Consider the following 12,013-nt stretch of genomic DNA (forward strand, 5'->3'; position numbering starts at 1 on the left):
TGGTCAACCGTGGTTTGGGTCCTGGACCTGGTGGCTTGCATTGTCTTTCTCTCTCGTTCTGTTCCTCTCTGGTCAAATTGAAATCAATAAATTGATGGGACAGATACCAGTTGAATCGTCATTTCATCCTTGACTTGCAACCGTTGTTTTTTCTCTTAACACAGTATTTAAGGACAAGAATACACCATCTCCGTTTATAGAAACGTTTCCTGAAGATGATGAGGCAGCAAGGGCTTCCAAGCCGGACCATATTTACATGGACGCCATGGGATTTGGGATGGGCAATTGTTGTCTCCAGGTATCGTTTCAAGTGTCCACAGAGGCAAAGTGCTCTCATCCTTTTCTATTGATGGTTTTCTTTACATGCGTGTGTTTTCTGTTTTAAAAAATCACAGTTAGGGACAGATGGTGGCACGGCAGTAAAACACATTGTTCTGAAAGACTGACCCACTTGGGAAAGTTCCAGGTTTGCATCTGAAGACCTCCTGAGTATGCTGGGCGCTTGCCTGTCATCCAGGGCTGGTCGAGGCTGGGGGTTGGGTCACATTGTCAAGACCTCCCCCTTATCTCTCCCAGGGAAGAAATAAACTTAATATTTATAAATAAAATTAGGTTGAGTGATAGCCTATGTGTCTTTCTGAAAACCAATGAAAATATTTCATAAATTCATTACTAGGAGTTCTGCAGAATCTATAGTTCACTCCAAGCACACGTTACTGTTAATTAATTTAAAATGCAGGATATTTTGTGGTTGCTCTCTTTTCTGTATGCCTAATTTTTACTGCCATCTAGTGACAAGCAGTGAGGTGGTTCCGCATTGTTCAAGTCTCTTGTTTCTGGAAATGAGCAGTGATGGAAGTGCTCCAAGGACTTTGCGATGCAAGGGAAGGGTTATTTGGACTTGAGATTTTTACATTTGAGCAAAGCCATCTGGTGGCATAAAAAATAAATATTTAGCAGCCTGTGTTTGCCTTGCCCTTGGTTAAGTTACACAGGGGGTAAAATAGTTTTTCTCTATTTACTCATTTAAACTGTTTCCTGGATCTGATTACATTATGGGTGCCCTGGCAGTGATTTTGCCCAGGCCACTTAAGATGGAGTGGAAGGACACATCAGCTGTTGGCTGTCACTACTTGAGTATCTGGGCAACTCACTCCTTTTGGCTCAGTTTTTCTCATCAGTTAAAAGAATTTATATTGGAGCTGGCAGGTGGCATGGTGGTTAAGGGTGCTAGACTCCTCCCACCTGGTCAACCGTGGTTTGGGTCCTGGACCTGGTGGCTTGCATTGTCTTTCTCTCTCGTTCTGTTCCTCTCTGGTCAAATTGAAATCAATAAATTGATAAATAAAGTTAAATGAAATAATTTTTTTAAAAAGGAATTCATATTAAGGCTCTTTCTAGGTCTAACTCTTAAGCTAATATTTATTCATTGCTTTTATTATCAGAAATATTTGCTTTCGCCTTTAATTTGATTACAATTTTGTTAGAACAGAAGAAGAGGGTGCACAAAATATAAATTGAGAATTTCAGTATAGAAAAAAAAGAGACGGCTTGTTACTGTCCAGTTCTAATTACCTCAGCTGATTATAAGCAGAGTCCATAGGGCCCTGGGGCAGTGCAAAGTCTGCCCCCCACCCCCATGTCAGGCCCCTGCAGACCTCCTGCCTGATCACTCTCAGCTCAGAAGCCAAGAATCCCAGCTTTCCCTTCATCTCAAACAGCTGCAGCCAGTGCACACACCTTCTTACAATTGTACCCTGAGCTATTTGTCTCTCAAACTATTCATAATCCAAACAGAATGCCACAGTCAGGTTTTTTCATGCCAACTGTGTATAAATTACATGGATATGGTTACTATTTGTTTTCTCTTTTCATGACACATACAGGTAGGACCAAGTATGTGGCTTCTAAACAACACAGGCAAGTAAGTTTCCTTACAAATGGCCAGGCTAAATTAAAAAAAAAGAGAGAGAGAGAAAGAGACCTTTTGACTTTTAACTGCATATCTACTTTCCTATCTTAATTACAAATATTTCTGAAGAGAACTATTTGGCCCCAGAACTTACAGTACATGGCTTTCAAATTGTCTGAGTGCTGTTAGAGTACCAGTTGCCTTTTCTTGGTTTAATATTAAACCAGGGTGTTCTGCCAAGGACAGCACGGTTGCTCCAGTACACTTCCATAAGGGATATCCGCTCCTGAAACAGTGTGTTTAGACAGAGATGTGCATCCTGATGGTAGATGGTCAACATGTTTGCCTGTAGATAGGATTTTCCATTCCATTTAAGTTTTGTTAAGGGTATATACTTTTAAGTTTGCTTTTTCCCCGTGATATGTCCAGTTTCATACATGTCATTTTAAACATCAGAAGCACAGATTAACATAAAGTATTTAGTAAATGGGATAAACTCCACAAATCACCAAAGAAATCCCTGCTCTGTATCTCTTGATTAAAACATTCAAACCGGGAACCAGCAGTTAGCGTAATGGCTATGTCACTGGACTCCCACATAGTCGACCGCGGTTCGTGTCCCGGTCCCGGTGGCTTAAAACTCACGCCGGGCACACGTGTGCGTGTGTGCCCAAGATACTGAGAGGAGAATGGAGGAGAAGGGACTGCGGCATGACGATCCCCCCCGGGGAGGGGGTGATTTCTCGCTTTCTGTCTCTCTGTCTCTGTCTGGCGAGCACATGCGCCCTATAGTAAAAACCTCTCAAAAAAACAAAACATTCAAACCTGCCTATTACAGTAAAGCAGACATATATTTTAGTGGGAGTCCAGTGCCCTAACCACCACGCCACCTGCTGGCCCCAATAGTTTTTATTTTAGATAAGTTTTGCTGTCCCAGTCGTGCTGCTCACCCTCCCAATCAGGGCTAAAGTACACAGGCTACCATGCCCAGCTCTTTTTAAGACAGTTAAACTATACAGCTCAAGCCAGTCTCGAACTCCTAATCCTCCTGCCTCGGCATTTGTGCATCACTGGGATTACAGGCACACACCACTGTGCCAGGTTTAGAGGGACTGGAACTTGAGCTCAGACCTTCCATGCATTTCAGCCTGTGGAGCACAGTATATTAGTAGCATGAGCCACTGCAACTGGGCCCTAAAGTAATATTTTTTCAACCATCACAGAGTGCACATGCTAGCCAGAGAGAAAAAAAAAAGAGAGAAGACGCTCTGATGACGCATGATCGGTCACACCATAGTCCCTTCTCTACCACATCTTACGCTTTTGAAGCATCTAGGGCTGGGATTGAAACCACGATTGGCCATGTGAGATCCATCTCCCTTAACCACTAGGTTATGGGGATAGCCCCCAACCAAAGTAATTTTTATAGGGTTACTGTAAACAAAAAGCATTTTAATCACAATTCAAGTTGGTGATTGGGGGCTTTTCCAGAATCATTAAATAAGCAGTAAGCTTGTGACATGTTAGGAAAGTTTTTATATCCTCAAGAAAATAATGCAGCCTGAAAAACTAGGTTCTTAGTAAATTTTAAAGTTTTTTTTTTAGGTCTCTAACATCTATTTTTTCATAGTTCCTCTTTTTTGTGTCCCCTCTTGTCAATTTCCTAGTGTCATTGTGGCATTTCTCTCTTTCATGAAGTGTGTTTCGAGAGTGGGAAGCACCCCCACTAGGGTCCCACACTGATCCCCCAGTCTCTCCAGCCTGCCAGGATCATGGGCACACAGCCAGTGAATCTGAGGATCCTCCATGTGGATCTGGCATCGCGTGAGCCGTGCTTTCCCACTGTGCCACCAAGCCAGCCTGTGCCCCTTGGCTATATGATGCTTTAAAGGCTTAGCAGAGGGACCAGCAGTTAGCATAATGGCTATGTCGCTGGACTCCCATGTAGTCGACTGCGGTTCGTGTCCCTGACCCGGTGACTTAAAACTCACGCCAGGTGCGTGTGCGTGCGTGCCCAAGATCCTGAGAGGAGAACGGAGGAGAAGGGATTGCGGTGTGGCCATCCCCCCTGGGGGCTGATTTCTCGCTTTCTGTCTCTCTGTCTCTCTCTCTCTGTCTGGCCAGCACATGCTCCCTATAGCAAAAACCTCTCAAAAAAATAAAGGGGTAGCAGCAGCTGAAGCAGTTCATAGATTTATACTTTGTTAAGTTGAAAAAGCTGCTTTTTCCTTCTCCTGTTAAAGCTCCTTTCCACAGTGATGTCCTGTTTGATTTGATGTTCACAATATCAGCTCTCGTGTGAAAGCTACTGAGTTGTCAGGAAAGTCATGACTCTTTTTTCTGTTTTTCTATGCAAAAAGATGTCCTGATTTTTCCAAGAACCCAATAGTTAGTAAACTCATTTAAAATGACTAAATCACTTCATTGTAAGCTGAATGTTAAATTCCAATTACTAATTTTCATAAGGAAACTGTGAGAGTTGGCTTTTCCTGAATCCATCCATGACTTATCCACTGTGTACTGGACCAGCTAAGGGAAGCCAGTCAAAAAACTAGAGAGAAAAACTGCTTCATAGTATCATTTAAAAAACAAAAGTAACACATGCACACACACACACACACACACACACACACACACACACCCACACATGCCCAAGAGTAACACGAAAAGGAACTCAATATACTAAGAGATAGGTGTTCATCAGTCAAAATACTTGGGGCATATTTAGATATTTTTCATCTTAATGCTTTTAAATTTGGCCTTTAGGATCACAGTTGTTCAGGTACCTCACTATCTGTGCTGCTGTGTTCTCTTTATCACTCTTTTTTCTTCACGATACTCTTTATTAAATAATGTCAGAGACTGTCTACACACTCGTGTAGAGAACAGTAGCCCAGCTCCCTCCTGTCCGGGAGCCTACAGCGCATGGATGGGCTCACTACACACACGCACGCAGTCCTTCACTTCACTTCTCCCGGTTCCCCACTTCTCATTTAATCCTTACGTGCACGAACTGATTTCCAAGTTTCCTCCTCTTTGCAGAAACTAGCCTTGATTTGGTTATCATGACCTAATTGCCATTCCTTCTCGATCTTTGTCCTTTATTTTTTTGTTTAAGGTTTTTGCCATAGGGCGCATGCGCTCATTGGAGAGAGAGAGAGAGAGAGAGAGAGAGAGAGAAATCGCCCCCTGGTGGATGGCCATACTGCAGTACTTCTCCATTCTCTTCTTGGGATTCTGAGCAAGCACACACATATGCCCAGCATAATTTTCTAACTGCCAGATACAGGACTCAAACTGGCCGACCATGTGACAGTCCAGTGTCTTAACTACCACACTACTTGCTGTTCCCCAATCTTTATCATTTTTAGCCTTTTAAACTCTTATTCCTTGATGTCTATGACATAGCACTTCACTTTGAATTAATTTATAATGGTTAATTAATTGTCATCACCTTTTAAAGTGTGGTGCCGATTTATGCATTAGCCCAGCAATTATAAGAAGGTCAGGACTAGGGGACCAGCAGTTAGCGTAATGGCTATGTCTCTGGATTCCCACGTAGTCGACCGCGGTTTGTGTCCCGGACCCGGTGGCTTAGAACTCACACTGGGCGCGTGTGCGTGCGTGCCCAAGATCTTGAGAGGAGAATGGAGGAGAAGGGATTGTGGCATGACCATCCTCCCTGGGGAGGTGATTTCTCGCTTTCTGTCTCTCTGTCTGGCGAGCACCCTGTAGCAAAAAACTCTCCAAAAAAAAGGTCAGGATACTAAATTATCTAACTAGTCACCACACTGCCATGAAATGCTATTAAAACAGCAAGTAAGCATGTCAGTGTCCAGCGGAAGTTGTCTGCTATTAAAAAAAAAAAAAAAAAAAATAGCAGACCTAGCTAAACTTTTGGAACTAACAGGTTAAGATTGTAGCAATAAACATTCTGTCAGCTACTATTATTCCAAGTCTTAAGACACTGAAATTATTTCCTGCACCAACTACTAAATTCAAACTGTCATTACTGAATAACAAGAACAGGAAGCTGACTGTTCCCTAATTGGACTTGTTACACATGTACTAACTTAAACCCTGTTTTCCCTGCCCCTTCTACAACTCCCCACCCTCAAAAAGAAGGCATATTTTTGAATTTTGATCTGTTTTAGGTAATTATAGAGGATTTGTGCTAACCATGTTTTGTGATGTTTTTCTCTGTCTCTCTCTTTAAGAGGGTGCATGGAAGCACTTGAGAGAGAAAGAGAAAGTATTACCCCCCCATCCACCCCCGCCCCATGCACGCCTACCACCACCACCACAGGGCCTGGTCGCATGCAGTCCTTTTTTCCTCCGGTTCTCTTATCCTGTCAGGACACTTGGAACCTGCAGGGCGTACTGTGGGGCTAGGAGTTGAACCCCAGTTTGTCATGTGGGATCTTCATTACTGCACTTAACCACTGTGCTGAAGGCTCCTCCTACCTCCCTTTTTTTAAAAATTAAAAATAAAAGAGTGTGTGTGTGTGTGTGTGTGTGTGAGAATGCATGTACACGCACACACATTCAGCAGGGTCTTGGCATCCCACAATCCCCTTTTCCTAGCCTCCAGCTCCTCAAGATTTTGGCCACCCACACACCTGCTCTGAGTGTTCTCAAGGTGACTGGGGGATCCGAGCCTGTGGTCAGCCTTGTGCCTTGTAGTGCTGCCGTCCCGCATACCACACACTGGATCACCTGGCTGGACTCTCCGCCTAACTCCTAGATGCCCTGTTGGCCACTCTAGTGCAGGCTTCCTGGGTGATCTCCCTGTCTTTGGGACATCATGTGAGCTTACTTCCCAAATAGTTCTCCAGCTCCCATTTTTCTGGACAAAGCAGCCTTGGAGACACAGCCATTTACAGGCTTTTTGTCTGTTGTCCTCTTGGCCTTTTAGCCAGTTTCATCATGGCACCTCTTCCTCTCTGATTTCTTTCTGTGTATCCTAGGAATAGCTGGGCCAACCTGGAGTCACCCCTCGCTCTCTCTGTCCCTCTGGTCCCAAGCCTCCCACTTTGACTGGTGTGCCTCTTCCCGCCAGCCCTCCTCAGCTTTTCCTGGACAGTTGTAATCTCAAAACTGTTTCCCTGTCTTCCTAGTCCTGCCTCCTCCCCAGTATTCCCCACTCGGCCACCCCCGAAATTTGAAAGCTATTGTTGACAGCCTACATCCCTCAACTAACTGAAGCAAATAAGAAACTGGAAGAAATAAGCCAGTGGAGGGGAAATGCCTTGCTGAGCTCCACCATCTATTGTGTGCTTTTCTTTCCTGACTTCTTCAGCCTATTTTCCTTCGGAACTCGGTTGTTTATATTAGCTGTCTGTAAGTAGTAGACCTTGATTAAATACCATTTTCCAGTTCAGTTCACCCAAGACGGCTTTAACCAGCATCCTTGCACTAACGGTTGTCACCAATGAAGTGCCATGACTTTGTCCCCTCCCTGTCTAGCCATCTTCCTCAGTCTTTACTGCTTGGGGAGGAGGGTGCTAATGATTTTTTGTTGTTGTTAATTAACTTGTAATTCTTCAACAGGTGACATTCCAAGCCTGCAACATATCTGAGGCCAGATACCTTTATGATCAGTTGGCCACTATCTGCCCAATTGTCGTGAGTAAAAATGTTATCTTATATTAAATATTTCTTTGTATAAATAGAAAAATGCATGTGCAGGATTTGCTGTGTGCCTTTTAAGTCCAGTCGAGACTTCATCCAGAAATGAACTACTGTAAACCATATGTGGACTGAGAGCTAATGAACCAGGAGTCTCAGCTGTAGACATTTACTTTGCTAGTTAAACCCGTGTATGTTAAATACCCAGTAGGAGTGTGTCCATTTTCTCCCTCCCATGCTTCATGTCCTCACAGTGCAGAAAGGACCATTGAGATGAACCAAACTGAAGTATTTCTGGTGTATTTCACTGTAAGAAAGCAGGCACCGGTAGATGTAGTAGAACTTGGTATGGTTTGCATAAACTGATTCTTCTTGACCAGGAAAATAACTGCATGAAGCTTTGTTCAGCATGTCGATGACACTTCGAACCCGCAGGAGCTGACTTCTGTTTGTTTTTAGATGGCTTTGAGTGCTGCATCTCCTTTTTACCGAGGCTATGTGTCAGACATTGATTGTCGCTGGGGAGTGATTTCTGCATCTGTAGATGATAGAACTCGGGAGGAAAGAGGACTGGAGGTGGGAATGATTTTTCCTTAATAGCCCTTTAAATCAAGCAATTAAAATGGGGTTATAGTAACTACTTATACTCTTGCGGTCTCCCTTAGATTTTTATCCTGAGTGAGTTAATCACACGAGGGGAGAAATATATAGATTATGAACCTGGCTCTGTTTCCAGTCTTCAACCTCATAGTGTTTGGTATAAATATGTCAGGAGAGTAATTTGGTTTGGGTGGATTTGGTTTAACTTTTATCATTTATTAAAAACTGTTGGTTTTTGCTTCTTTTTAAATTAGTGGTTCCATTTTCCTCTATTCTGGAAATCAGTGCTGATGGCTGTTTTTTTTTTTTTTTATCGAAAGGCTTATTGGTGCTACCTGAGTGCTTTTTGGTGCTACACAATGCTCTCTGCTCGGAAAGTGTAACTTGTCAGATTACTTGTCCATACACAGGGTCAGGCTTTGCCTAATAAGGGTAGCTTAGTGCCTCTTGTTTGCATGCTGAACTCTAAGCCTGCATCTCTCCATCCAGGTGTACAGCCAGAACCACCTATGGAGACCTTTAAAAACAGACACCCAGGCTCAGTAGGCACCAAGTCCTAATAAATAAGAATCTCCAGGACTGTAAGCAACCCGGACCTAGATGTTTTTAAAGGAGCCAACAAGTGATTCTGATTGGCTTGACTCGAGTGACACTATTACTGCTCTGGGCTTTATGTAACTATTCATAAACTGTGGAGCAAGTCTTTTAAGTAGGAAAATATTTCAAAAATAAAATATTTTGATAGCTTTGTTTTACATTATAGATTTTTGGTTTGATTTTTTTTTTTAACTTTCCACCTTGGCACTTATTTTCCTAACTTAATGAAAATGATCTGCTTTAAGAAGTAAAAAGTGTATTTAAATCATATTAGGAAAAAAAAGATACTTAGATTGCCCCCCAATTTTTTACAGTGTAAATTTCTCTAGTAATACTTGTTTTAGGGTTTATTTTTTTCTAATATACTGTGTGGCTTGATGTTTTTATATTATTGATGTTTTTATATTATATGTTTTTATAAAAATAAATAGCATTTTTACATAATTAGTTGGAATATTTATCTCTACATCACTTCATAGGATAACATTTTTTTTTTTTAATTTTAGCCACTGAAGAACAATAACTATAGGATCAGTAAATCCCGATATGATTCAATAGACAGCTACTTGTCTAAGTGTGGTGAGAAATATAATGACATCGACTTAACAATAGATAAAGAAATCTATGAACAACTATTGCGGGAAGGTGAGTGTCTATTCCATCTTTGTAGTTCGACGGTATACCTTTAATACTCCAAAACTCTTTTAAACTCTTTTGCTGACTTCTGGTCTGGTTTCTATTTTTAGTGTGACATCTCTAATGTTTCTTATGAGGCTACTTGTTCCTAAAGTTTCAAGTTCCACATATTTGTGAGATCTTCTTGACTTTTAGCAAAAGGAACTTGCTTTGGAGGTCTATTCCTAGGCCCACATCAGTGCCCCAACAGGCATTGTGTACGTAGCAAATAAAATGCTGATGCTTCCCCGGTATCCACAGGACATAATCCTGGGTGAGGTGAGAACACTGAGCAAGCCAGCCATTTCCTAAGCATCTAGACACCCTCTCCTCCAACTTCCTGAGCTGTCCTGTCTTCTTACTGGACTTGGACAAAGGCGAATGTCACTCTGTACAGTGAGTTCCCCGGGATCTGTCTTTGCAGGCATTGACCATCTCCTGGCCCAGCATGTTGCTCATCTCTTTATTAGAGACCCACTGACTCTGTTTGAAGAGAAAATACACCTGAATGATGCCACCGAGTCTGACCATTTTGAGGTATCGCCTGTTTTAAATGCATTTCACTTCATGAACCAAGCTGCCAGCAGCTTTCTGTACCTTTAAGAGTAGTGACAATAGAAATCTCATGTGCCTTTTATTATTACTCAGTACAGTGAAGAACTACGAACAGTTAAAAACAGGCTTAAAGTACTTTTATTTGGGGCTGGCTGTGTGGTCTGACGATTAAGGGAGCCAGACCCTACATGGCCAACTGTGCAGTTCAAATCCCAGCCTCAGAAGCCTGAAAAACATGTTGGACACATATGGGTACATGCCCCAGTTCCCAACAAGGTGGAAAAAAAGGAGGAGAAAGGATTGTGGTGTAACCATGTCCTGTTGTGAAGGGTGCTTTCTCTCTCTTAATCTTTCTGGTAAGTGTGTACACCCTCTGGCAAAATTTTCTTTAAAAAAGTACTCTTACTTTATTACTCTTAGTTCTCTCTTTTTAAATTTTCTTTTTTTTTTCTTTTCTTTTTTTTTTTTTTTTTGAGAGATTTATGCTATAGGGTGCTTGCACTCACCAGTCGGACAGAAAACGAAAAGAGAAATCACTCCCCCCGGGGCAATGGCCACTCCACCATCCCTTTTCCTCCATTCTCCTCTCAGGATCCTGGGCACACACACACATGCGCCTGGTATGAGTTTAAGCTACCAGGTCCGGGACTCAAACTGCAGTCAACTACATGGGAATCCAGTGCCATAGCCATTACCCCAACTGCTGGTCCCTTAGGTTCTCTCTTGATTCTAAATTTTCTTGTTCAGAATTTCCTCCTGTTTGTTTGATGGTGACCCATTCAAACATATGTTGCACAAAAATGTAACATGATCGGTTATTTCAGCTGTAGATATATCATCTAACTTTTGTTAGATAACAGTCATTTTGCTTTCCTGGGGTCATGTACCAAGAAAATCTTAAATTGTGGGGTGTTTTTGTATTTGTAAATTGACTATTTGGTGAAGACGATGAATAGTCTTCATCTCTAATTAAATACCAAGTCATCTTAACCTTTTCCTGGATGTGATCCTCTCTCTCTCTCTTTTTTTTTTTAAATCATAGAATATTCAGTCCACAAATTGGCAGACAATGAGATTTAAGCCCCCTCCTCCAAACTCAGATATTGGATGGAGAGTTGAATTCCGACCCATGGAGGTAAGACATCCACATTGCCATGAACAGACTCAGAAATGCTCTTCTGACTGCCCCCCCCCTTTCTGATGCTCTTATCAGAAGGTGCTTAAAGTTATTGCAGGGCAATAAAATCAAGTACCTATTAAAGGCAAGTCCAAAGGCTAAGGAGGGTTGATTTCCAAGTATGATGTGGGCAGAGGGCTTCCAAACCTGGATGGGGAGTCAGGAAGTGGCTTAGAATGACATCAGCTGAGGAGGGCCAGGTGGAGCACGTTCATGCAGCTGGTCCGTGACGTCTCTTTGTTTCTGCTTGTCTAGGTTCAGTTAACGGATTTTGAGAACTCTGCCTACGTGGTGTTTGTAGTCCTGCTCACCAGGGTGATCCTTTCGTACAAACTGGATTTTCTCATTCCACTGTCAAAGGTAAGGGTGTGCCCTTGGTGGTGGTGGGCACAGAGGTATCTAGACAGGTTTACTTATTCATGTGTATTATCTGTTTCGACTCACTTCATTCAGACTTGTTCACCCATTAGAATAAAATGTTTCTCCTTCCTCCTTATTCTTTTTTCCTTTTGTTTTGCTTTTTTAGCTTCTGCTATTTATATAGGGCACAGGTGCTCACCCAGAGGGTGGGGGAGGGAGAGAGAAAAAGTGAGAAATCACCCCCCCATGGGTGATGGTCATGCCTCAGTCCCTTCTCTACTCTCCTATCAGGATGTTTTGCATGCACGCACACACACTCCTGGAGTGTTTTAGAACCACTAGGTTCAGAACTTGAACCATGTAGCCAGTGGGATCCAGCCACCTTAACCTCCACACCACCTGCTGGCCCTGAATTTTTTTTTTTTTTTTTTTTTTTGGAGAGATTTTCGCTATAGGGCACGTGTGCTCGCCAGGCAGACAGAGAGAGACATAGAGACAGAAAGCGAGAA

At 42.5% G+C, this 12,013-nt stretch overlaps 1 protein-coding gene across 2 annotated transcripts in view; it reads left to right on the forward strand.

Annotated features, from left to right (window-relative positions):
• The window catches only part of GCLC (glutamate-cysteine ligase catalytic subunit), a 61,385-nt gene that overhangs the window by 42,409 nt on the left and 6,963 nt on the right, over positions 1–12,013 (forward strand). For both annotated transcript variants that reach the window (XM_006165712.3, XM_014583031.2), the window contains 6 exons: positions 7,463–7,537; positions 8,000–8,116; positions 9,244–9,382; positions 9,837–9,949; positions 11,010–11,102; positions 11,400–11,504. In XM_006165712.3, coding sequence (XP_006165774.1) covers positions 7,463–7,537; positions 8,000–8,116; positions 9,244–9,382; positions 9,837–9,949; positions 11,010–11,102; positions 11,400–11,504 — 642 coding nt within the window. The remainder of the gene's footprint in view (positions 1–7,462; positions 7,538–7,999; positions 8,117–9,243; positions 9,383–9,836; positions 9,950–11,009; positions 11,103–11,399; positions 11,505–12,013) is intronic.

The sequence above is a fragment of the Tupaia chinensis genome, unplaced genomic scaffold, assembly GCF_000334495.1.
Source record: "Tupaia chinensis unplaced genomic scaffold, TupChi_1.0 Scaffold144010_1, whole genome shotgun sequence".
NCBI lineage: Eukaryota > Metazoa > Chordata > Mammalia > Scandentia > Tupaiidae > Tupaia > Tupaia belangeri.